Source organism: Heloderma suspectum, chromosome 5, assembly GCF_057233095.1.
Source record: "Heloderma suspectum isolate Gila_16-S chromosome 5, 16-S_ref, whole genome shotgun sequence".
NCBI lineage: Eukaryota > Metazoa > Chordata > Lepidosauria > Squamata > Helodermatidae > Heloderma > Heloderma suspectum.
This window is the reverse complement of record NC_139462.1, coordinates 128,717,332-128,745,114: the sequence shown is the minus strand read 5'-3', so window position 1 is coordinate 128,745,114 and position 27,783 is coordinate 128,717,332. Positions and strand designations below refer to the sequence as shown.

At 43.1% G+C, this 27,783-nt stretch overlaps 1 protein-coding gene across 1 annotated transcript in view; it reads right to left on the bottom strand.

Moving 5' to 3' along the window:
* TANC2 (tetratricopeptide repeat, ankyrin repeat and coiled-coil containing 2) overlaps nt 1–27,783 on the bottom strand; it is a 529,014-nt gene that overhangs the window by 136,278 nt on the left and 364,953 nt on the right. The window contains exon 8 of the mRNA XM_084857421.1: nt 6,072–6,261. Within this exon, the coding sequence (XP_084713547.1) occupies nt 6,072–6,261 (190 nt within the window). The remainder of the gene's footprint in view (nt 1–6,071; nt 6,262–27,783) is intronic.

Sequence of the window (27,783 nt, the reverse complement as noted above, 5' to 3'; positions counted from 1 at the left end):
TCTCTCTCACACCTTTACTATCTCTCCTCCATTCTTAACACTTCTGCTTATCCTCACCCTCTCCCCAGTATCTCATTTTGCCCATATTTTTCCTTTGTTATGCTCCTGTTTCCTTATCAGATCCAAAAAACTATTTTTTCGTTTTTAAAACTCTTCACAGTTTGGCCTTTCTTATCTATCTTTCCCCGCTATTTACCCCATATCTTCTCCATTCTGACAATGCTTTCTTCTGAGCTAATCCTCAGGTTAGTTCCTCTATTCCTCACCTCCATCCTTTTTCTGTTGCTGCCTGTTTTCTCTGCAACTTACTGCATCCTGACTTCCAAACTTCTCGCTCTGAAAGCGTTTAAACAAGTGGGTAAAAGCCAACATAAGTCCTACTTAGAGTAGACCCATTAAAATGCATGGGACTTCAGTTAGTCATGTCTAAGCCCCATTCATTTCAATGGGTCTACTCTAAGTAGGACTTACATTCGAAAATGTGCCTCTTTTCCCAAGGCTTTGCTCTCTGACCTCTGCTTCTCCTTCTTCTCCTTTCTTTGTGTGTCCTTTCCCCTTTCCTTATGGTACTATCTTCTATATTGTCAGCCTGTGGGTAGGGTTCATTCTTTTTAATCTAGTTACTGTGCAGCACCTTGCTGTTGAGGTGCTTTATAAAACAGAAATACTACATTACTTAGTGGAATTAAAAGAGTTGATATAGACAGCATAGGTCCAGCAAACTAATTTGTCGCAATCCTGAGAACACCAGAGTCAGGACAGCGCTCTCTGGTTTGGGGACACGGGTTTTTTCTCTGGTTCTTGATCAGCATGGAGTATTGTTTATAGCCCAACCCTTTTGACATCTGCAAAGTGCCTTAGAGGTGTTCTTAGATTAAAAACTGGAGTCTCAAAACAGGTCAGATCTAACAGCCAAGAAACAATCATGGGGCCAAATCTGATCCCAAACTGGGATCACTACTGGTATCGGCAAGCCAAGGAACCGATAGTGAACAAATGGTGTCCTCTGGGGTTACATGAGCTGGTCTACGGTAGTGGTTGTTAAGGTCTTCTCTCATAGGGATGCCCAAAGTCTAGGGGAGAAGCTGTGACAAGCTTATTTGGTGAACTTCTGACAATAGGATAAATGTCTACGTTGTGTTCCTTACCATGGCAAACGAAACAATAATCATGGCCATTTGTGGTAGGGACCACAAAACTTTAAAAGAATCTCTGTTGTACCACAGGCACATTGGGATTGCAAAAGAGAAAAAAAAATCTCACAACAACAAACAAGGCAAAATGCTGTAGTGAACATAGTTGTATACTAAAGATGTGGAGTGGCAAATTGGCAATCACTCTTAATTGATTGTGTTCATTGTTAGCCAAATGACTCAACTCCAAACCGCCATTGATTACAATGGTACAATGCTGCTAGTCAAATAGCAATTTCTTTCACAATTCATTCAGTCTGTTGCTGATTTCTCATGCACAGCTCCACTCTTCCTCCCTTTCTGAACTCTTGTCTATCTGCATCTTTCTCTTTGCTCTCCTTCTCTTTTAGGTTCTCTACTCAGTTGTTTCTCCTAATATTCACTCCTCAACTGCTCTTCCTCACTACTTGAAAACGTCAACTTCTCTTGTCTCTGCTTCACCCACATTCTATGCCCCCCCTTCACTCATCCATTATTCTGAGCCATTTTTTGAATAAGAAGTATAATGCAACCTAATGACATTAAGAATTAAAAGGTACAAAAACTCTCTTGTCAAGTCCCTTGGTACTCTCCCTTCGCAATCACACACTCTAGGATACCAGGCTTCAGGCTCACTACTTTATTAGTTAACGACCAGATTCTTTACAAATGCAAGTCCTCGGAGACTCCCAGGCTACAAAGGAAAACAGCTACTCCACACAATTTCAAATATCAATAGAGGAGCCAAGTGGGAATTAGAGACATTGCCGGCAGTTTGAAACAAGAACTTGCCGGCCAGAATAACTTGGGGAGGGATGCCCCTCCCTTCCAGTTATGCCCTCCTACGTGGCTATCATGCATAGCCTACCGGGTAGAACGTCTGAGCTCTGCCTCTAACTTTTCCCGCTTTGCTCTGTGCTGGACTCTAGCATCCTTCAAGTCACACCCTGCACTCTCCTCCTCCCCAGAGACCTGAGTTCTCATGGAGGAGGAAAGGGGGGGCCTTCAGGTCAAGCTATCTGTATGTCAAGGTCCTGAGAAGAACACCATATCCATATCTGAGTTTACTAGAGAGGGAGCCTCCCCCAGTTCTGGCTGTTCCCATTCTGCTACCTATCTCCACACGCTCAGAATCGTTCCTGACACTCTAAGGAAAAAAAATGAGAAGAGTGCTGAAGCTTACAGGGAAAACCACAGTGAAAGTTCATTGAGCAGCTTCAAAAGATAATTGGATAAATAGGCAGCCATCCACCCTTTAAGGCATGTGCACTTAACGAGGAAGCAGGAACACCAGCTAGAGCTCCAAAATGTCAGGAGAATTGGCTCTGCAGAGGTGCAAACATAAATGTGGCACTCAACAAAGATAATGAAGGACCACTGAAACCTTTGCTACCACTGAAACCTTTGCTACCATTCCCATACATATCACTGAAGATTTATTTGAAGGATGCAGTCGGAGGGGGGGGGGTGTTTGGGGAGCCCAGCAGCAAAGGGAACTCATGGATTCCAAGACAGTAGCTGGGAGAGCTCAATCTCTTGGAATGTGGAGTCTGGGTTTTGCAGAGTTCAAGTGCTGCTTTTTTCTTCTGTCCTCTTGGTGTCTTAAACCTGCAGAGGGATCTCCCTATCCTGAAAAGGGCTGGTATGTTAATTTAGCCCTGCCCACTCTTGAACCTGGCCCTGACCACTTTCCCATATAAGAATGCAGCTCTTGATATGCTGACTACTATAAAAGAAGGAAGGTAAATATACTGTAGAGGAGCTGAATCTGTCTGCAGATATAGCAGGGGATGGGGGAAGGCAGCAAGTTGTCCAGGTTAATGGAAAAGAATGCTGACAGTTGATGTGGAGGGATGGGGAGAGAAGGAAGAGCTGGAATGAGGGAGTTATGTCTGGCAGAGAGGGAAGCTAAAGAAAGTCTCCACAAGTCAAAGAAGAAAACAGATGAAGAAGTCGAGAATGAACACCTGAGACAGCAGAAGACCGAGAGTAAAAGATTTGACAGAGAAAGAAACGTTTACTATATAGTATTAACAGAAGTGTCTGCTCCTAAAAGAACCAAAGATCTGTGCTGTGCGTCCAGCCTGGCTGAAGTGGAAGGGGTGACTTTTAGGATTTGTATTTTCTAAAAGGACAGCTCTGGAAATTGGAGGAGAGACAGGACTGCAAGAGATTCACTGTGATATAAGTGCTTGTTGAAACTGCTTGTTGAAACTGTATTTATTTAAATGCAGAAAGCAATTGTTTATTCTGGCATCGTTGTTATATTTATTGACTTCCCTTTCTTTATTATATGAATTCTGTACTTACCTCTTCCTTTATTGTATAAATTTGTGTTAAACTTGCCCTGTTGTTTAGATTTAATTCCATCTCAAGAAACCTGAGGTCCACTACAATACTGCTTTGATTGGCTGTGGTGATGATAAAACTTCACTATAAATGGGCTTCTTTCTGAGATGGGATTTGACAGTGCGGTTCTGTAGCAGTTACTTGAAGCGAGGTTAGACTGAGCAGGTAGGATAGAAGGAAACTGGGACAATGAAGAAAAAGCAGAGGTCTTTGTCTCTTCTGGTTCGATTATTTACTTGGCTTTATGAGAATGCTGAAAGTTGTTACTGTTATTTAAAGGGAACATTAAATACATTGTTGCATATCCATAGATTGAACAAAGTAAATTTCCACGCGGATAGGGGTAATAGCTTTCACAGCATCAAAAAAGGTACCTTGGTATACTTGAGGGTACAGAGTAACAGAAGGGAACACCTGACGTGATAGCAGTGGGCTAGTAATACCTGCAATAAACCACTCACTCCCACAGGGTGAGGCATCAATAAAGAGAAAACAAATGATCGTACAGTATTTTGTAAGTATAATATTTTAGTTTTAAACTGTTTTATTGTATGTTGTATATCGCCCAGAGTGGCTGGGTGACCAGCCAGATGGGCGATTAATAAATTTAATAATAATAATAATAGTAATATTTTGCCTGTGAATCTGACACACTGGCATGACATGCTTCAGCATACGGAGCAGGGCTGATACAAACGTCAACCAACCAGAACCAAAAGCAGGGAACTTTTAGGGAGAGGTGATCAACATCTTGCCTCTCCTGTTTGCAGCACTGCCAAGGGGAGCCAGAAGCTGTGAGGATAAGTACAGTGACCCAAAGGAAGCACTGCCACCTAAGGGACTTGCCGACGTCCAACAGTTTGACAGTCACTTCTGGGGGTAAGTACCTCTACAAGGCCTCTGAATGGGGTAACATTAAAAAATCCTCCCCCTTTGATGGACTCTTCCGGGCTCTTTTTGGTATGATAAAGTAGGGGTTCAAAAAGTGCTTTCTCTGTTCAGCAGGAAAGTGGGCAGGGTACTTTCCACAGACTGGATCACATGTTTTGAACTGAACAGGATCTCAGCAGTGATCTGGGGATGTGAAAACTTCATCTGGTCATGGGCAAATCACTCACTACATGCCATGGTAAGGAATGGGCTTTCTGCAACCACTAAATTGTAGGAGTGGGTTGGGACTATTAAAATGAACTGCCTTTTGAGACTGATGGATCCAAATGGTTTTCTGCCAGTTCTGGGGGAATTTGCTGTACTTATGGTGAGAGATGTACAAGAAATTTGTTTCAGTTTGTTTTTGATCAGGATTTACCTAGTTTACACCTTCCAGACACAATAATTTCCAAGCTTGCAATTTGATTCATGGACATAAAAACCCCACGGTCGACAGCATGTGTACATTTGCAAAATGTGGATAAAAAAATGTGAACATTTGAAAAATGTGCACAAATACACTTTAATCAATGGGAGAAGAATGCGTACATTTCAAAGATACACACAACTGATATGTGTATTTGGAAAAATATGCATGAAAATCCTCTTGGATCTTCATGCAAAAAGGAAAAAAAACAAAGCTCGCAATCTGATATGAACTTGAATTGGAATGAGCTTCAAGATGGAATTTAGAGAAATTTTGCAAGCTCGAGTTTTGCTGATTTGCACATCCCTAGTTATGGTTGGCAGTTTGGTTGATGCCTTGACTAACCCCTGTGGAAATGGGATCATCTATTGATATTCAGGTTGGACTGAATGCCTTCTCAGCACCTTTTCAGGACCATTTGTCCCCCTGCAAAATAGTGGGTATTGGTGAACTTCAGGGTGGGTGAAATCAAAGAATGTCTGTGTGGGAGTGGGAGGCTGACTTACATTTAAAGACAAAGTGGATGAGGGGGTTTTCTTTATTTTTAAACAGAAAAAAAGCGTTCCCACTACTTGAAGCAGCATCTTGACTGCCCTCAGAAGTGTGGCAGTTTTCCCTTTGTAATTTGGAACAGAATGCCCCATGGGAATGACACTATGTCATGATGTTCCCTGGGACACTGGGGAGTGGTGGGGCAGGGGGGAAGAGGCTACTCCTACTGGACAGAAGTTCCACTTGACACTCTTTAATTATTATTTTTTGTTGTTGTTTATCATATTTATTTCATCAACTATTTAAAAACATCCGGTTGATCAGTTTTGGTATTTTATCTAGCACTTTGCCTTTAACTGGTTTATTTTCTAGAGTAGTTGTTTTAACTTTGGCTTGATTTCTGTTTGGTTTGTTTGGTTTATCTTATATTGTTAGCGTCCTTGGGCGTCTTCGGATGGAAAGGTGGGATTAAAAGTTACAATAAATAATTAAATGATAATTTAATTAATAATTTAATCCGTAGAGAGGCAGGCAGGCAGGGGTGTGGATGAAACAAAGGTCCAACACAGACTTACAGATTATCTAAAATTACTACAATTTAACCTGTTTCATCCCAGCTCTCCATTACACTAACATTCTGTATTACAAAACACAGTACTGGTGTCCAAAACACAGTACTGGTGTCCAAGAACATGACTCACCTATGATGCCACTGTCTCTGCTTTCAAGGGTAGAAGTGGGGCTTGTGACAGCTCCATAACTGCAGTCCTTCGCCATAACATCCTTGGTACTAGTTTGAGGGAGGGTAGAGCACGGACTGCTGGCAGGTGGTGAAGCTGTACTGCTGGTCAGGGTGGAACATGGACTTATTCGCTGGGATACTGCTGAGGTCTAGAAAATTAGAAACAGGAACAAATAACTCACCACGATCAATTACTGAAGCATGCAAGCACCTGACTGTGGCTCATAGTCAAGAATCCACATGGTGTAACAGCAAATATAGTGGGCTACTGGAATCCTGTCTTGGCTAAGATAATGAATAAAAAAGGCTGATATATATATATATATATATACACACACACACACACACACACATACACACACACACACACACAGTCACACACTCTTCCACATGGTTATGAGTCCTACTGTTTATTCTACCCTGTGGGTACAGAATATATTAAAAACACATTCTTTCAACAAAAACCTGCAGTTAGCACAGGCTGAAATCAGTAAAATCAGTGAATTATTTATAGTACACACAAAGTTGTATTGTATCTGGAACTGACACTGTTCTCACCCAATTCTGACCTAAAATTCTGTCTTCCCAGTGTATCTCACATGTCTTAGGACTTAGGACTTTCTATGTCAGATAAAATAAAAGCAATTCAATTTGACTCTTTGGAGAAGATGGATACACATAATGATTTTTTAAAAATACAGAAGATGCTAGAGCTACAAAAAAAGGGAGGGAAAAAATATAATAGAAAACATACCACACATAAGGATGAGTATTATTTTGGAACTTATCATTCCAGTACATTTCAAATGACATCCAGGTTTGAATAAATCTGCCTATGAATTACCAGTATTCCTCACAAACTAGTTTATTTTTGTTATAAACTAGTGCAACAGATCGAATCCTCTTAAACCACTCTGATATATGTCTTCTCTGGTTTCTTGCAGGAGTAAGCTAGATGTATTTTAGCCACTGCAAGTTCATTACTACCTATAGTTCAGTATAGTTAACAATTCCTTTCAAATAGTATAGAAAAATTACTTTAGGGTGCAATCCTATGTATTGTTAGACAGAAAAAAGTCCTACAACTCCCAGAATTCCCTAGTTGTAGGACCTTTTCCTGTCTAAATGTCTATAGGATTGCACCTTTAGTATTGTAAGGTATTAAGTATCCCATCATATTGTTAAGTAGGGTTAATATTTTTCTGCAGAAATACTGTATAAAAGGGTATGTCCAAAATATATGCTTAAATACTGCTTAGTACACTCTGTACTAAGATATAAATGCAGTTTCTATGTGGTATAAGATACCACTGAAATTGCATGTTTTTAAAAATTCTCCTTCAAATCAGCTGGTATTAACCTGGGGAGTGCATTAACCCATCTAAATTCAGTCTATATTTGGTATATTGTATCCCAACTTTCTATGCCATTTCTTCATAAAATTACAACTGACTCATAATTAACATTTAGTAGTATAATAACAATATTATTGTGTTAATGGAATAAACCTTACTCATTAAGGCTTTTGTATTATTGTCCCAATTAGGGAGCAATCCTATGGCCACTAGACACTGTCTAGAGGGCCACAGGATATGCTGTTTTCCGGGAACCAACCTCAGAACCCATGCTCCGAGGTCAGTTCCCGGAAAACCGACCTCCCCCCACGTTTGTGCAGCCTCGGAGGCAGTGCAGAGAAGCCCTATCCTCCACGCTCGGAATAGGAGTGTAGTGCAACTGAAAAGAGGTGTTCCGGGGCGGGGAGAGCAGAGCTGCATGTACGACACATCCAATGTGTTGTATAGCAGCCTCCTCTCCTGGTCGCCCCCCCCCCCCGCCCGCGGCTAGACAGCCAAGAACGGCTGTCTAGTGGAAAATAGCAGGGCAGGAAAGGCGCGGAGGGAATGATCCTTGGTTTGGATAGGTGGTCGCCTCTGAGTTCGGAGGTGGCCGCCTATCTTGATAGGATTGCACCCTTGGTGATTTGAATGGGGTCTTCTTTAGATCAGGCATAGGGAATCTCCAGCCTACAGGCCAAATACGGCCCATGGGGGATCCCCATCTGGCCCACCAGCTTCTTCCACAGGCCCCATCCCCTCTCCTGAGGCAGGGAAATGCTCTTAACTTCAGTGAGAAAGGGAATCTGTTGAGCACTGAAGAAGGGAAATGGTCTTCCCATCATAGGAAGAGCTTTTCCCATCATGGCATGCTGAGATCAGGACTCTCTGCTCCTCAGCTGATCTATGCCGATGAGCTGAGGAGCAGAGGGGGGCACAATTTTCATCCCCATTAGGGTACACCTGGCAGGGAGGTTTGAACCTCCCCACCCAGAACCTCATTGTGAGGAAGAAAATGGCTTATTTATCCCCACTTATCTGCATGGGGCAGCTGAGGGAGGGGATGGGAGGTATATATGTGTATAAATAGTGGGGTGAATGGTGTGGATAGGATGTATACAAGTATGAATGAAGTGTATGAATCGTGTGAGTGTGTGAGAATTGTGTGGATGGTGTATATGTGTGTGTGCATGAATGGTGTAGATATTGTGTGGCATGGTGTGGGTGGTGCATGCATTCCTGTGTATAGATGATGTGTGCATGCCTGTGTGGAACATGTGCATACCTGGGTAGATTGTGCATGCATGCCTGTGTAAATGGTGTGTGAGAGTGGGGTGGCCATACCCATTTTGGCTTCTAGCCATGCACATTGCTAGCATTCTGGGTGGCAATCTTGCCCTCAGGCCAAAAAATATTCTCCACCCCTGCTGTAGAAAAATGTTCCCCACCCTTACACTGTTCTCTTTAGGAGTATTGAAATAATATCTGGAAATATTGGAGTATTAACGGTTCCATAGCCACCATTACATTTACCACTTACTTATATGACATAGTATGTCCATTATGCATAACATTTTCTTCTCTCCATAAAGAAACAGTACCTATCATATCTGTTATTCAACTAAAGAATATCTGCTACGTATAGCCAGGCAAAGAGGACAGCTTCATTGGGGTTCTTGCAATATCAAGATCATGCTTTATCCAGGTTGCACCAAGCAGGTTTCAAAACACAATCTACTAAAGCGAGATTGTTAGCAAGGCAGCTGGGACTGCATTATCACAAATGTTATCCTGAAATCTTTTGTGTTGCCTATCAAGATCAGTAACTGAATAATAAGAAATTTCAGTCACCTGAAGCAGCTTAGTCTTTTCTTAAGGCATTCGCACTATGGATTCTTCAATACGTCCTGAGGCACCTAAGAACGTGAATCTGGCCTTTGGCCAGTCAGCCCTGGATTTGCTAATGTTTATGCTGTCTACGTAGATAACACTCGGGCATTTGGCTATGTTTTATTTTGTTCCAGTCTCTCTCTCCCTCCCCCTCTTTCATCTATTTCTTACATGCTCACAAGCAGGTTAAAATATCTTCTTAAATACCCATTTATTTCCAGATTAGCAAATGTATGTAATATTGCTGAGTAGGGATGACTTGTGGGAGATTGTCTCGCCCTCTTACTGGAAGCCAGGCTTCCTTTTTTATTTTTTTATTTTTTGTGTTGTTGTTGCTGTTGTTTTTCTTTACACTATTTATATTATACTTCAAGGGGTCTTTTTCTGGTGGGGGATTTTGGTATTATGGACACTTGTTTTTCTGTTTTTCTTTCAAATTTAAATTTTTAATGTTAGTTGTTTTACAAGTCGTAGCATAATAAATATTAGTATGAATTATTAAATTTTTGTTGGATTTAAATCTATTAATTTTATGATTTCATAGGATCATAGAGGAGAGTTGGAAGGGGCCTATAAGACCATCGAGTCCAACCCCCTGCTCAATGCAGGAATCCAAGTCAGAGCATCCCTGACAGATGGCTGTCCAGCCTCGTCTTGAATGCCTCCAGTGTGGGAGAGCCCACCACCTCCCTAGGTCATTGGTTCCATTGTCGTATTGCTCTAACAGTCAGGACGTTTTTCCTGATGTTCAGCCAGAATCTGGCTTCCTGTCACTTGAGCCCATTATTCCATGTCCTGCACTCTGGGATGATGGAGAAGACATTCTGGCCTTCCTCTCTGTGACAATCTTTCAAGCACTTGAAGAGCGCTATCCTATCTCCCCTCAGTCTTCTCTTCTCAAGGCTAAACATGCCCAGTTCCTTCAGTCTCTCCTCATAGGGCTTGGTTTCCAGTCCCTTGATCATCTTTGTTGCCCTCCCCTGAACCCTCTCCAGCTTGTCTGCATCCTTCTTAAAGTGTGGTGCCCAGAACTGGACACAGTACTCCAGATGAGGCCTAACCAGTGCTGAGTAGAGGCAAACTAGTACTTCCTGGGATTTGGAAGCTACGCAGCCCAAAATTGCATTTGCCATTTTTGCAGCCACAGCTCGTGATCTACAACAATTCCAAAATCCTTCTTGCTTGTAGTGTTGTTGAGCCAAGTATCCCCCATCTTGTAACTGCATTTGGTTTCTTTTTCCCAGGTGCAGAACTTGGCATTGATCCCTATTAAATGTCATTCTGTTGTTTTCTACCCAGCGCTCCAGTCTATCAAGATCACTCTGAATTTTGTTTCTGTCTTCAAAGTATTAGCTATCCCACCCAATTTTGTTTCATCTGCAATTTTGATCAGCATTCCCTGCATCTCCTCCTCCAAGTCATTCATAAAAATGTTGAAGAGCATTGGGCCCAGGATCGAGCCCTGCGGTACCCTGCTTGTTATCTCTCCCCAGTTTGAGAAGATCCCATTGATAAGCACTCTTTGAGTCTGATTCTGTAGCCAACCGTGGATCCACCTGATAGTTGTTTCATCTTGCCCACTTTGAGCTAGTTTGCTCATCAGGATATCATGGGGCACTTTGTCGAAAGCTTTGCTGAAGTTGAGGTTTACGTCCACAGCATTCCCACAGAACACAAGGGAGGTTACCTGATCAAAAAATGAGATCAGATTCGTCTGGCAGGATTTGTTTTTGATAAATCCATGTTGGCTTCAAGTAATCACTGCATTGTTTACAAGGTGCTTACAGATGGATTGCTTTATAGTCTGCTCCACAATGTTCCCAGGGACTGATGTCAGACTGACTGGTCTGTAGTTCCCAGATTCCTCATTTTTTGAAGATAGGGACCACATTAGCCCTCCTCCAGTCCTCTGGCACTTCACCCGTTCTCCGTGATTTCTCAAAGGGAATAGACAGTCGTTCTGGGAGCTCTTCTGCCAGTTCCTTTATTACTCTAGGATGCAGTTCGGCTGGCTCTGGAGATTTGAAATTCAAGGTAATTAGGTGTTCCTTGACCATATGCCTATTGATCTCAGGCTGCAATCCTGCCCCTTCAGCCTGTACTTTGCCTTTGTCCACTAAGTCATCTCTGTTGGTTAGGATCAAGTCAAGGATAGCCGATCCTCTAGTTTCTTCGTACATTTTCAGCAGGAGGAGGTTATAGCAACACAAGTCAGGAATTTCTTGGAGGGGCCATGTTTTGCAGAATTTGTCTCCCAACAAATATTGGGGAAATTGAAGTCCCCTATTACTACTACATCATGTTTCCTTGAAATATTGGCTATTTGCTTTTAAAAAATTTCATCCCCATCTTCTCCTTGATTGGGTGGCCAGTAGTAGACTCTGACCACCAGGTTCCTTTTATTCTTTGCTCCATTTATTTTGACCCAGATGTTCTCGATGCGGCTGCCAAGCTCATCCTCCTGTATTTCTGTGGATATGTAATTTTAACATATTGTGCGACTCCACCTCCCTTTCTGTTCCTTCTGTTCTTTTTGAACAAGTTATATCCTTCAACTGCTGTATTCCAGTCATGGGAGTCATCCCACCAAGTTTCAGTTATACCTGTCAGGTCATATGTTCTCTCCTGAATTAAGAGTTCCAGTTTGTTGTGTTTGTTTCCCATACTCTGGGTGTTAGTATATAGACATCGAAGACCATGTGCTTCATAGTCTGGCTTTCTTCCTACATGTTTGTGAAGACTATTACTGGGCATTATTAGAGCTGTTCTTTCCGTTGCGGTGCATGATCCTTCCTCCATTATAACCCCCAACTTTATGTCACTCTTCCCTGTAGGATTCACTTTAAAGCCCTCCTGATGAAGTTCTTCATGCTGTGGCCAAACACATTCTTCCCAGCCTTTGTGAGGTGCAACCCATCCTTTGCCAACTGTCCATCTTCCAGGAAGTATAGCCCGTGGTCCCAGAATCCAAATCTCTCTCACTGGCTCCACCTTCGTATCCAGTCATTCACCCAGAGTATTTTCCTTTCCCTTTCTGTCCCTCTTCTAACTACTGGAAGGATGGATGAGAAAACTATCTGGACCCCAGAAGGAACACAATGTTGGTGCTGCCTGACCTCCAAAGGCAAGAAATTCCACAGGGAGGGGGCCACCATGCTGAAGGCTCTTTTCCTGGTGGACTTCAACTGGGCCATGGGTCCATGTGGAACCACCAGGAACAAGCCCTCTGATGACTGCAGTGACCAGGCAAGTTGGTAAGGAAGGAAGTGCTCTCTCAGGTATCCTGCTCCCAAGTTTTTGAGGGCTTTGTACGCTAATACCTAAAACCTGGCCTGGTAGCAAATAGGCAGCCAGTGCAGTTCCCTCAGCAAAGGAGTTGCATGCTGAAAAGGGGCAGCTCCTGACACCAACTGAGCTATTGCATTCTGCAGTAGCTCCAGCTTCTGGACCAGCCTTAAGGGCAGCCCCACATAGTGCACATTGCAGTAATCCAGTCTTGAGGTTACTAATGTCTGTACCACCATGGTCAAGCTATCTCTGTCCAGGAGAGGCCATAGCTGGTGAACCAGCACTCCAAGCCACTATGGCCACTTGGGCCTCCAGTGACAATGATGGATCCAGGAGCACCCCCAACCTACAGACCTGATCTTTCAGAGGGAATGCAACCCCATCCAGACCAGGCAATGAGCCTATCTCCTTGGATCAGAAACCACTCACCCACAAGGCTTCTGTCTTGCCAGGATTCAGTTTCAGGTTATTGGCCCTCATCCTGCCCATTACTGAATCTAGGCACTAATTCAGGACTTGCACAGCCTCTCCCGATTCAGATGCCACAGGGAGATAGAGCTGCGTTCATCAGCATACTGATAGCATTAAGCTCCAAATCCCCTGATGACCACTGTCAGAGGCTTGATATAGATGTTAAACAACATTGGGGACAAGATGGTACCCTGCAGAACCCCATAACTCAGGTGCCAAAGGGCCAAGGAAAAGACACCGAATGTTACTTTCTGAAATTGGCCCTGTCAGTAGGACTGGAACCACTGTAACACAGTGCCTCCAATACCCATTCCATGGAGTCAATCCAGGAGGATACCACGGTTGATGGTATCAAAAGCTAATGAGAGATCAAGCAGAATTAACAGGGTTGCACTCCCCCTGTCCCTCTCTCGATAAAAGGTGACTAAGGCTGATTCATCCCATAACCAGACTGAAACCAAGACTGGAATGGGTCTAGATAATCAGTATCCTCCAAGAGTGCCTGCAGTTGCTCTGCCACAACCTTCTCATGTACCTTCCCTAAAAAAGGGGGGTATTTGTGACTGGGTGGCAATTATCTAATACTGTTGGGTCCAGAGTGGGCTTCTTCAAGAGTGGTCATGTGGCAGATCAGGCAAATCTTTCATAATTGCATGATCTTACCCCTGTTGCTCGATTAGGAAATTCTATAATCAAATGCCTCCAAGAGAATTCTGGAATTAAAAATGGGATTCCAATGCCTAATACCACCCAGTATAGTCTTCTCACCCAAGAGGAATTAAAATGTCTTATCTCTGAGGTTTGCCAGATGAGACATAATTGTACCAGGCCATTAGAAATAGATTAGTATGTTTTTACTGTTTAGAAAGGAATCCAGATAAGGAGGTGTCAATGTTAAATTTAGGGTTACAATGTTCACTTAGTAGAGTATCATGAAGTTATTAGGTCAGATGGGCCATCTGACCAATAGGCCACACTGGAGACCATAAATATGTAAGAAACCAAGATCACAAGACAGGATGATGTCAAGTAAATATGTTTGTGTCAAAAACATACCTGTAACATGTCAAACAAAGCTAAAATGTTTAGATAAGTATGTTGGTATGCACATTAATCTCAATAAGAAACTTCAAAATTTGATAATCTTATTTAGACATGAAGATTTAGAGTAGAAAGGTTATCTCTAGAATTCTTGGATAAGAAATACAAACTGTCATAAAAATAGTTTAGACTTACTTTATAGCATCCAGAAAGTATATAAAGGAGACTCAGAACACGCAACAGGGGAAGCTATCCTTTAGGGTCAGCTTTCCTTAACATGTTGCATGTAGAATCAACCTGGTAAGCTTGATATTGATTATCAATGAAAACTAGCAAATGTACTTGACTCTGCTTAGAAGCCTTGTTTACGAATAATGTTAGATGTTTCATGTGTTTGAATTTATGCATGCATAGGTTCTTGTATTTAGTGCTGTTATGCTAATTCTTTGCAAAAAAGACAAATAGACAAATCTTGTCTGAGAGTGTTTCTTAAGAACTAGAATTCTGTATTACCCATATCAGAGTGAAGTACTGAACTCGCTCTAGATGGTATCTAGTTGCAAGAGAAAACTGACTGTATATACAATAGACAGGTGACAGTGGTTGCCAACATACTGACAATATAGTTTGAGAGAATCCAGGGCATATGCCATAGTCGCACTACTGCCTCCTTAAGGACAGCAGGGACCACCCCTTCCTGTAGGGAAGCATTTATCACTCCCTGGACCCACCCAGTCATACCTAGGGATGTCAGAGAATTCCGTGACGGATCTTGGTGAGGCCGAATGCCAGTGCATTCGGCCCCCTGAAATCCATCACGGAACGGCCTGCCCCCCCGCCCCTTGCAGATCCCCTCCAGGATGAGACTTACCTGGGGCAGATGTTCCAGAGGGCGGCGGCTCCATCGGCAGCTTCGGCGGTGGCTGGTCTTCCGACCGGCTGCCACCGCCGCCATTTGCAGTCTGATCACTTCTGGTTTTGTTTTTTACATAAATGTGATAGGCTACATAAAGACTTAAATAGCCTATCACGTCTGGGTTTAAAAAAAAACAAACGCATACGCAAATGGAGGCGGCTACGGCTGCCGCCATTTGCGTTCCTTATTTTTCGCCATCTTAGTCTACATATTTACGTAGACTAAGACGGTGAAAATAAAGGGGAACGGAAATAGCGCCCGCTATGCTATTTGCATTCCCCTTCCTTTTCTCCATCTTAGTCTATGTAAATATTGACGTAGACTAAGACAGTGAAAAATAAGGAACGCAAATGGTGGTGGCTGTAGCCGCCGCCATTTGCATACGCGGTTTTTGTGTTTTTTTTACCCAGAGCCCTCCGCGGCTGGAAATCCGGCTGTGGACGGCCCTGGCCTGGGCCTGGCCGGCTGCTCCGTGGAGCCGCCGTGGAGCACAGCCAACCGTCGAGGATTCCAGGGGGGAGGACTGGATCGCCTCCCCCCCTGTCGAGGATTCCGGGGGGAGGGATGGAACACCTCCCCCCCCATGAATAGAATCTGCAAAAAGGTAAGTAACTTTCGTACATCCCTAGTCATACCCCCTCAGCTAGCTTTTATTAGCCAGAAGAGGCAGGGACCGAGAGGGCATGTGGTCGGTTGCATTGCTGCAAGCACCTTGTCCACTTCATTAGACTGCAACAACTGGAACTTATCCCACAAAATCGAGCAGATGGTGGCATCAGACACCATGACTCCAACTGCACTAACAACAGCATCATGTTTGCTAGGAAGTCAAGCAACTTTCTCCTCAAAGTGCGATGAAAAGAGGTCACAGTGGGTCCTCGACAGGGCCAGGGGCCCATTTACTGGGGAAGGTGTTAACAGCCCCCAGACCACCCAGAAGAGCTCTGCTGGATGGCTACTTGAGGACGCAGTGGAGGCAGCAAAATAAGCCTTCTTTGCTGCCTGAACTGCCATGCAATAACCACGATTATGTGCTCTAGAGCATGCTCAGTCATCTTCACTTTCAGTCTTACGGAATTTGCACTCTAGCCGATGTCCAGTCTCTTTCATTGACCATAGCTCTCCAGTAAGCCAGGGAACGGAATGGGCTCCACAGTGCCAGAGAGGGCATTCAGATGTAATCAAGTTGATGGCCCTTCACATCCCACTGTTCCACAGTGAGGCTAGGGCCTCAGCTGGATCACCAGCTCTTTCCACTGGAAAATCCCCAAGAGCATTCAGAAAGCCATTGGATTCCATCAGTCTCCTGGGGTGGACCATCCAAATAGGTCCCCCACCCCACAGGAGAAGAGTAATACCATAAGTTTGAATCTCACCAGGAAATGGTCTGACCATGACAATGGGGTTACTTGGAAACCCCCCCCCCCATTTTCAGACTACCCATCTCACAATTTGGAGCAAAAACCAAATCAAGGGTTTGCCCTGCTTCATGTGTTGGGCCGATGACATACTGAGACAGCCCCATGGTTGTCATAGATGCCATGAAGTCCTGAGCTGCAACTCCGGAGACATCCTCGGCATGGAAGTTGAAGTTACTCAGAACCACCATCCTGGGTTCCTCCAACAGCACACTTGTGACCATCTCTACCAGCTCACTCAGGGAGGATGCTGGGCAGCAGGGTGGGCAGTACACCAGCAGCATCTACAATCTGTCTCTATGGCCCAGCACCAGGTGCTTCCGTCTTGTCAGGATTCAGTTTCAGTTTATTGACCCTCCAGTTTCACCATAGTGGCCATAGTTCAGACCTAAGACACCAGTCATTAATTGAAGGTGAGTTAACCTTCCTTCAACTAAAATTTATTGACATTCAGGCCACCACTAAGAAGTGGATCACCATTTCAATATCCTCATAAGCAACTATGCTCTCAAGATATCAAAAAAGAACTACATATTCCAAAATTAAACTAATGTCATTTAGCACTGAAGACCAAAATCTTACAATCATAGGACAAGTCCAAAAGGTATGTAGAATGCTTGCTCTCCCGGAGCCACATATCCAACATTTATCCTCAGCCTACATATAGATCTTAAGTCTAGCTAGTGTTAAATACCATCTAAACGTAAGCGTATAAAAACTTCCCTTGATATTCATGTATTGTATGTTTTCAGTTTGACCTTCCAAATCCACTCCCACATCCTCTGGTCAATGTTTCTTTCTAGCTCATTTTCCCAGTTGCTCTGATATGAGTTCTGCCTTACTTCTAGTTTAGTCAGTATTCTATAGATTTAATGTTTTCCCGGATAAATTACTTCTAATTATCATTTCACATTCAGAACAGTCCCTCAAGGAACCATATTTAACTATTAAATTTACAATTAAATGTCTTACTTGTAAGTACTGGAAAAGTGGGATATAGTTTTGCCCTATTTGTTCATTAATTTCCCCATGTAGCTCATTTCTGAGCAATTTCCTGATCTATATTAAATTATTTTCTTCCCAAATTTTCATATTTGTTGTTGTTGTTCAGTTGTGTCCGACTCTTTGTGACCCCATGGACCATAGCACGCCAGGCCTTCCTGTCCTGCGCTCTCTCCCGGAGTGTGCTCAAGTCCATATTCATTGCATCAGTGATGCTATCTAGCCATCTCATCCTCTGCAGTCCCCTTCTCCTTTTGCCTTCAGTCTTTCCAACCATCAGGGTCTTTTCCAGAGAGTTTTCTCTTCGCATTAGGTGGCTAAAATATTTGAGCTTCAGCAAAATTTTCATATTCCCCCCCCCAATATTTATAGTCTGTTCATTATAATTCATTACTGTTAATGGTGAAAAACAAGGGCTTAGTTTACCTGCTCCTAGTTTAAACCTATTCTCTTTCCTGATTCCTAACTGAACAGAGCAGAGGAAGCTGCCCCAGCTGGTCTAGGGGCTATACAAGCAAGCAAGCTCCCAGAGAGCGCATGAACAGGGAGAGCAAACAGGAGTTTGGCAGGGGAATTGCAGTGGAAAAGGAGACAAAGGCAAAACACTAAGTGGGCTGGAGAAAGCCCAGGGACTTTCTACTCTGAGTCTCCGTGTGCTCACCATGTGCTCCTGAGAGCTCCAATTGAAAGGGCGTATCCTGAGAGCTGGGACTGAAGGGGAGTGGCCTGATTATTCTCAGCAGCTGTGTGGGTGGGGAGTTTCATTCTGTTTCCTGACTCCTATCTGAGCAGAGCAGAGGAAGCTGCCCCAGCTGGTCTAGAGGCTATACAAGCAAGCAAGCTCCCAGAGGGTGAGCGATCAGAGCGAGCAAACAGGGACAGCAAACAGGAGTTTGGCAGGGGAGGTCAAGGAGGAGGTCCCTAACAATTTTTTAAAATTTCTTTTTCTTCTAGCACACACTTCTATACCAGTGGGACTCTGTTGTTAACCTCCCATGAATAGAGGACAAAGCACAGGCTATTCCAGTACAATCAGAAAGCTAGAAACAAAAAGGGAATAAAGATTATGGAAGGAAAAGACTCTCCAGTGATGGTGACCTGCAAGGTGTGTGCAATGTTTGTTTTCTTGCCTGAGATCAACATGGCCTACACATGCAACAAGTGCAAGCTGATTACACGGTTGGAAGAAAAGGTAAGTGGACTGGACCCTCAAGGGAATGAGAGAAGATGAAGGGTTCTTAGACATAACGGTGGAACTACAGAAGTGAAGCGAAGTACAGAAGAGCAACAGCAAGCTGAGGCTGAAGAGGAAAATACTGAGGTGAGGAAAAATGAAGTAGAGGATACTCCTTGGGAAAGGCTGACAGTTAGGAGCAGAAGAACTAGAAGCCACTCTACACCAGTGGAAGCAGTGGAACAATGGAACTGTTTTCAGGTACTTGAGGATGAGACTGGAGGACAGCATGCAGAGGAAGAATTACAGGGGACCCCGCATAAGAGCGAGCAAGAGGCTGAATGTCAGTCAAGCAGAGGCAATGAAAACAAGGCTTACAACAACAAGAAGAGAAGAGTAGTAGTTGTGGGAGACTCCTTGCTGCATGGGATTGAAACCCAAGTGTGTCGCGAAGACCCATGGACTCATCAGGTATGCTGTCTCCCGGGAGGATGGATTAAAGATGTGACTGAAAGATTGCCTACACTCATAAAGCCCACTGACAGGTATCCTTTTCTTCTCATCCATGTGGGAACAAATGATACCGCCAAGCGGAGGTATGAAGAAATCATGTCAGACTTGGAAGCTTTGGGAAGGAAACTCAACAACTTTGGAGCCCAGATAGTTTTCTCATCCATCCTTCCACTAGTTAGAAGAGGGATAGAAAGGGAAAGAAAAATACTCCGGGTGAATGACTGGCTACGAAGGTGGAGCCAATGAGAGAGATTTGGATTCTGGAACCACGGGCTATACTTCCTGGAAGATGGAATGTTGGCAAGGGATGGGTTGCACCTCACAAAGGCTGGGAAGAATGTGTTTGGCCACAGCATGAAGAACTTCATCAGGAGGCCTTTAAACTGAATCTTATGGGGAAGGGAGACGTAAAGTTGGGTGTATCAGTGGACAAAGGCTTATGCCCCCCACAACAGAAAGAAGAGCTCTAATAGTGGCCAATTGTAGTCTTCCAAAAATGTAGGAAGAAAGCCAGACTGTAAAGCACATGGTCTTAGATGTCTATATACTAATGCCCAGACTATGGGAAACAAACAGAATAACCTTGAACTCTTAATACAGGAGGGAAAATATGACTTGATAGGTGTAACTGAGACTTGGTGGGATGACCCCTGCGACTGGAATACATCAATTGAAGGATATAACTTGTTCAAAAAGAACAGGAGGGACAGAAGGGGAGGTGCAGTCGCACCATATGTTAAAAATATATATCTCTGCACAGAAATACAGGTGGATGGGCTTGGCAGCCCCATCGAGAGCATATGGGTGAAAATAAACGGAGCAAAGAATAAAAAGAACATGGTGGTTGGAGTCTACTACCGGCCACCCAATCAAGGAGAAGACAAGGATGAAACTTTTGAAAAACAAATTGCCAATGTTTCAAGGAAGCATGATGAAGTAATGGGGGACTTCAATTTCCCCAATATTTGTTGGGAGACAAATTCTGCAAAAAGTGGCCCCTCCAAGAGATTCCTGACTTGTGTTGCGGACAACTTCCTCCTACAGAAAGTAGAGGAAGGAACTAGAGGATCGGCTATCCTTGACTTGATCCTAACCAAGAGAGATGACTTAGTGGATAATATAGCACTTACAGGAACTCTGGGGAAAAGTGACCATGTTATACTTCATTCTTGGTTCTAAAGGAAGGAAAAGCTGAGTGTAGCCAAACATGTACCCTGGATTTTAGGAAAGCCAATTTTAATAAACTCAAAACAATGATCAGTAAGGTCCCATGGTGAGCAACTCTAATCAGAAAAGAAGTCCAAGATGGGTGGGAGTTTTTTAAAAGGAAATTCTAAAGGCACAATTACAAACAATTCCAACAAGAAAAAAAGGCGGAAGGCAACGGAAGAAGCCAGTGTGGCTTCACAAAAAGTTTAGAGATGATCTGAAAACAACAAAAGACACATATAGGAAGTGGAAGGAAGGTCAAGCTACAAAGGAAGAGTACAGGCAGGTAGCACAGAATTGCAGGGATGGTGTCAGGAAGGCTAAAGCTGAGAATGAGCTGAGGTTAGCGAGGAAGGCTAAAAGCAACAAAAAAGCTTTCTTCAGATAGGTGCATAATAAAAGACAGAGGAAAGAAATGGTGGTTCAATTATTAAATAAAAATGGCAAAATGATAACAGATGACAAAGAAAAGGTAGAAGTGCTCAATTCCTACTTTGGCTCAGTCTTCTCCTGAAAGAGGGTCTATGAGCCCCCTCATAGTACAGGCTGAAGGGACAGGATTGCAGTTTGAGATCGATAGGCATATGGTCAAGGAACACCAGGGTGAGATGAACTGCATCCTAGAGTTATAAAGGAACTAGCAGAAGAAATCACAGAGGACAGGTGAAGTGCCAGATGACTGGAGGAGGACTAAGGTTGTCCCTATCTTCAAAAAGGGCAAAAAGGAGGAGCCTGGGAACTGCAGACCAGTCAGTCTGACATCAATCCCTGGGAACATTCTGGAGCAGATTATAAAGTAATCCACCTGTAAGCACCTTGAAAACAATGCAGGGATTACTCGAAGTCAACATTGATTTGCCAAGAACAAATCCTGCCAGCGAATCTGAACTCATTTTTGATCAGGTCACCTCCCTTGTGGACTGTGGAAATGGCGTGGACATCATATACCACGACTTCAGCAAAGCTTTCGACAAAGTGCCCCACGATATCCTGATTAGCAAACTAGCTAAAAGTGGGCAAGATGAAACAACGATCAGGTGGATCCAGTTGGCTACAGAATTGGACTCAAAGAGTGCTTATCAATGGGTTTTTCTCAAACTGGGGAGAGGTAACGAGCGGGCTACCACAGGGCTCTTCAACATTTTTACTAAAGACTTGGAGGAGGAAGTGCAGGGAATGCTGATCAAATCTGCAGATGACACAAAATTGGGTGGGATAGCTAATACCGTCCAAGACAGAAACTGAATTCAAAGTGATCTTGATAGACTGGAGCGTTGGGCAGAAAACAACAGAATGACATTTAATAGGGATAAATGCCAAGTTCTGCACCTGGGAAAAAGAAACCAAATGCACAGTTACAAGATGGACGAAACTTGGCTCAACAATACTACAAGCGAGAAGGATCTTGGAACTGTTGTCGATCACGAGCTGAATATGAGCCAACAATGTGATGTGGTTGCAAAAAAGGGTCTTTTGGGCTGCATTAATCACTGCCTTGTTGTGGCTAAAGGGCTTGCGTAACTCAGTGAAGCCATAAGCTATGCCGTGCAGGGCCACTCAAGACAGACAGGTCATGGCAGAGAGTTCTGACAAAATGTGGTCCACTGGAGAAGGAAATGGCAACCCACTCCAGGATTCTTGCCAAGAAAACCCCATGGAACGTATCACAAGGCTAAAAGAGATCACGCCGGAAGATGAGCCCCTCAGATTGGAAGGTGTCCAATATACTACTGGGGAAGAGCAGAGGGAATTTCCAAGTAGCGCCAGAAAGAGTGAAGCGGCTGGGCCAAAGCCGAAAGGACACTCAGCTGTGGATGTGTCTGGTGGTGAAAAGAAAGTCCGATGCTGTAAAGAACAATATTGTATAGGAACCTGGAATGTCAGATCAATGACTCAAGGTAAGCTGGAGGTGGTCAGACATGAGATGGCAAGATTGAACATCGACATCTTGGGAATCAGCGAACTAAAATGGACAGGCATGGGCGAATTTAATTCAGGTGACCATCATATCTACTACTGTGGGCAAGAATCCCTTAGAAGAAATGGAGTAGCACTCATAGTCAACAGAAGGGTGGGAAAAGCAGTACTGGGGTACAATCTCAAAAACGATAGAATGATCTCAGTACGAATCCAAGACAACATCACAGTAATTCAAGTCTATGCCCCAACCACTGATGCTGAAGAAGTTGAGGTTGATCGGTTCTATGAAGACCTACAACACCTTCTAGAACTAACACCAAAAAAATATGTCCTCTTCATCATAGGGGATTGGAATACCAAAGCAGGAAGTCAAGAAATCACCGGGATAACAGGCAAGCATGGCCTTGGTGTACAAAATGAAGCAGGACAAAAGCTAATAGAGTTTTGCCAAGAGAACACGCTGATCATAGCAAACACTCTTTTCCAACAGCACAAGAGGTGACTCTACACATGGACATCATCAGATGGTCAATATTGAAATCAGATTGATTATGTCCTTTGCAGCCAAAGATGGAGAAGCTCCATACAGTCAGTAAAAACAAGAGCTGGAGCTGACTGTGGCTCGAATCATGAGCTTCTTGTTGCAAAATTTCGGCTTAAATTAAAGAACGTAGGGAAAACCACTAAACCGTTCAGGTATGACCTAAATCATATCCCTTATGAATATAAAGTGGAGGTGACGAACAGATTAAGGGATTAGACCTGATAGACAGAGTGCCTGAGGAACTATGGACGGAGGTAAGTAACATTGTTCAGGAGGCAGCAACTCAATCCATCCCAAAGAAAAAGAAATGCAAGAAAGCAAAGTGGCTGTCTGATGAGGTTTTACAAGTAGCTGAGGAAAGAAGGGAAGTGAAAAGCAAGGGAGAAAGGGGAAGATATCTCCAACTGAATGCAGAGTTCCAGAGAATAGCAAGGAGAGACAAGAAGGCCTTCTTAAATTCACAATGCAAAAAAAATCAAGGAAAACAACAGAATGGGAAAGACTAGAGATCTCTTCAAGAAAAGGGAACGTTTTGTGCAAAGACGGGCATGATAAAGGACAAAGAAGGAAGGGACCTAACAGAAGCAGAAGAGATTAAGAAGAGGTGGAAAGAATACACAGAAGAACTATACAGGAAAGATCTTAATGTCCCTGATAGCCATGATAGTGCGGTCACTGAACTTGAGCCCGACATCCTAGAGAGTGAAATCAAGTGGGCCGTAGGAAGCATTACTAACAACAAAGCTAGCAGAGATGACAATATTCCAGCTGAGCTATTTAAAATCCTAAAAGATGATGCTGTTAAAGTCTTGCACTCAATCTGCCAACAAATTTGGAACACTCAACAGTGGCCGCAAGACTGGAAAAGGTCAGTTTACATTCCAGTTCCAAAGAAGGGCAATGCCAAAGAGTGTTCAAACTACCGCACAATTGCGCTCATTTCACATGCCAGCAAGGTGATGCTCAAAATCCTACAAGCTAGGCTTCAGCAGTATGCGAACCGAGAACTACCGGAAGTACAAGATGGGTTTCGAAGAGGCAGAGGAACTAGAGATCAAATCGCCAACTTTCGCTGGATCATGGAGAAAGCAAGAGAATTCCAGAAAAATGTCTATTTCTGCTTCATTGACTATGCTAAATCCTTTGACTGTGTGGATCACAACAAACTGTGGCAAATTCTTAATGAGGTGGGAGTACCAGACCACCTTACCTGTCTCCTGAGAAACCTGTACAAGGGTCAAGAAGCAACAGTAAGAACCGGACATGGAACAACCGAGTGGTTCAAAATTGGGAAAGGAGTACGACAAGGCTGCATATTGTCGCCCTGCTTATTTAATTTATATGCAGAGTACATCATGAGAAATGCTGGGCTGGATGAATCACAGGTCGGAATTAAGATTGCCGGGAGAATTATCAACAACCTCAGATACGCAGATGATACCACCCTAACGGCAGTAAGCGAAGAGGATCTCAAGAGGCTCTTGTTGAGGGTGAAAATGGAGAGTGCAAAAGCTGGTTTGAAACTCAACATTAAAAAAATGAAGATCATGGCATCTGGCCCGATCACTTCCTGGCATATAGAAGGGGAAGAAATGGAAGCAGTGACAGATTTTATTTTCTTGGGCTCCAAGATCACCGCAGACGGTGAGTATAGCCATGACATTAAAAGACACTTGCTCCTTGGGAGGAAAGCTATGGCAAACCTAGACAGCATAGTAAGAAGCAGAGACATCACCTTGCCGACAAAGGCCCGTCTAATCAAAGCTATGGTTTTCCCAGTAGTAACGTATGGCTGTGAGAGCTGGACTATAAGGAAGGCTGAGCACTGAAGAATTGATGCCTTCGAACTGTGGTGCTGGAGAAGACTCTTATGAGTCCCCTGGACTGCAAGGAGGTCAAATCAGTCAATCCTAAAAGAAATCAACCCTGACTGTTCATTGGAAGGACAGATACTGAAGCTGAAGCTCAAAAATTTTGGCCACCTAATGCGAAGAGAAAACTCCCTGGAAAAGACCCTGATGCTGGGAAAGACTGAAGGCAAAAGGAGAAGGGGACGGCAGAGGATGAGATGGCTAGATAGCATCACCGATGCAATGAATAGGAATTTGAGCACACTCCGGGAGAGAACGGAGGACAGGAAGGCCTGGCTCGCTATGGTCCATGGGGTCACGAAGAGTCGGACAGGACTTAACGACTAAACAACAACAATAGAAGTATAGCTTCCAAATCCTGGGAAGTACTAGTTTCCCTCTACTCAGCACTGGTTAGGCCACATCTGGACTACTGTGTCCAGTTCTGGGCACCACACTTGAAAAAGGATGCAGACAAGCTGGAGAGGGTTCAGACAAGGGCAACAAAGTTTTTGGAAAGCCCTATGAAGACAGACTGAAGGAACTGGGCATGTTTAGCCTTGAGAAGGGAAGAATGAGGGGAGATGCGATAGTGCTCTTCAAGTACTTGAAAGGTTGTTACAGAGAGGAAGGTCAGCAGTCTCTTCTCGATCATCCCAGAGTGCAGGACACAGAATAATGGGCTCACGTTACCAGAAGCCAGATTCCAGCTGAGATCAGGAAAACTTCCTGACTGTTAGAGCAATACAACAATGGAACTAATTGCCGAGGGAGGTAGTGGGCAATCCCACAGTGGCAGCATTCAAGATGAAACTGGACAGCCATCTGTTAGGGATGCTTTGACTTGGATTCCTGCATTGAGCAGGGGGTTGGACTCAATGGTCTTACACGCTCCTTCCAGTCCTACTATTCTGTCATTCTAAGTTCTACGAACCACAGCACCCCCCACCCACCCTCGGCCCTCCAATCTATGTTGGTGCTGCACCGATTACCCAGATGGGCAAAGCTGAGTTTGGTTGCCCCACCCAGCTCACCCACTCAAGTCTCAGTAACACACACCAGGTCAGCATTCTCATCTACGAGTAAATGAGTGCGGTCTTATTGTGGACCAATTTACACTCTAGACCTATATGTCTGAACTTGGTTTGATTGATGCTTGGGGAATTTTGCATCCTGATGAAAGGGATTACACCTTTATTTCACCTGTCCAGCTTAACTGCTATAGATTATTTTTTGGTTTCTACATCACTGCTACATCAAATAAATGCATATAAAATTGATATGCTGGTGCTTAGAGTTGCAATGTTTAGATTTGCCAATGCCCCCTGGTCTCTGGCACTTTAATTTTTCTCTTCTTTGTGATGAGATGTTTAAATCACAGATTTCTACTGAGTTACTCAAATATATCATAATTAATGAAGGTACAGTTGATTCTTGCACCATGGAGTGGGAGGCCGGTAAAGCTTTTTATACGGGGCCTATGCTTCCTATAAGAAAAAATATTTTTTTAAAAAATGCAGCAAATATCTTTAAATAAGTTGAAATTTTTCATAACTCAATTTGCCACCTGCCCAACTCCACAACTTTATCAGGAATTGCAGAACGTTAAATATGAGTTGAATAATATTCTTTCATAGGAGATAGAATATGCCTTAAGCTGTTTAGGACAGGCATATTGCAAAAATGGTGAGCATCCTAGTAAGTTCCTGGCACATCATCTGAAACAACAAAAACATGGAAATTTTATTTCAGATATCACAGATGAGAGTGATACAACATCCACCTCTCTCAAAGATATAAATTCTCATTTTATAAAGTTCTATTCTGATTTGTATAGTATGAGAAGTGAAACATCGGAGCAGGGCATGGATGCTTTTTTTTTTCTTATGCTGATCTTCCATGTTTAGATTCTTCACAATGGCAATTTCTTTTGGCTCCTTTGCATACTGAGGAAATCATGAAAGCCATTAGGAATATGAATACTGGGAAATCCTGGTCCTGATGGGTTTCCAATTGAGTGGTATAAAACATTTTCCAACCTGTTCGTTTCAAAACGTTATTATCTTTATAATCATGTTTTTAAACTGGGCTCCCTTTCTTCATCATTAAACAATGCTTATATTACTTTGATTCCTAAGCCTGCCAAGAATCATAATTCCTGCACTAAATATTGGTCTATTTCATTAAGTAATGTAGATATTAAAATATTAACTGCAATTCTGGCTGACAGATTGCAAAAAGTTATCACAACATTGGTTTGAGCAGATCAGACCAAATTATTAAACATAAACAGGAGGCTGATAACCTCAAATTAGTTGTGGATCTGATAGCTTTAAACACTGATAGAACAGACCTCACATCTATAATTTATTGGGACCTTGAACACGCCTTTGACAGAATTCATTGGAAATTTATTTTTGCCATGTTAAGTAATTTTGGCTTAGCTGCAGAATTTTTGAAATGGGTTAGAATTTTATATTCAGCCCCAAGAGCCAGAGTTACGACTAATGTTCTTTTTTCGGCTTTCTTTTCACTTGGGAGAGTCACCAGACAGGGATGTCCACTTTCTCCTTTGATAGTTGATGTTTGGAACCTCGGGCTTGTGCTTTTAGGCAGAATAGTAATATTCATGACTTTGTGCATGATTTAAAATTATCCTTTATGTTGATGATCATTTATTGTTTATCTCAAAACTTAAGTAATCTGTTCCAGCTTTGACGCAGTTGGTTAATAGCTTTGGTAACTTGTTTGGCCATTCAATTAACTGGTCAAAGTTTAAACTGATGCTGATTGGAGATAGTATATCTCATAGTGTGTTAGGTAACTGGCAATGTTGATGGTGCTCAGATGTTATTATTTATTTGGGAATACTCATTCCCAGGGATGCATCTCAAATGATCAAGCTCAATTTGAAGACATTGGTTAATGAGATCTCACCAGATTTAGATAGGTGGACATCTTTAAAGTTGAGTTTGTGGGGTAAATACACTCAAGATTAATACTTTACTTTGGATGTTTATGTTATATGTGGGATTCTTTGACCTATAACTAGCAAATATTTTCAAAAATTCAGTGCTTTGTTTTGTAAATTTGGGGGCTGG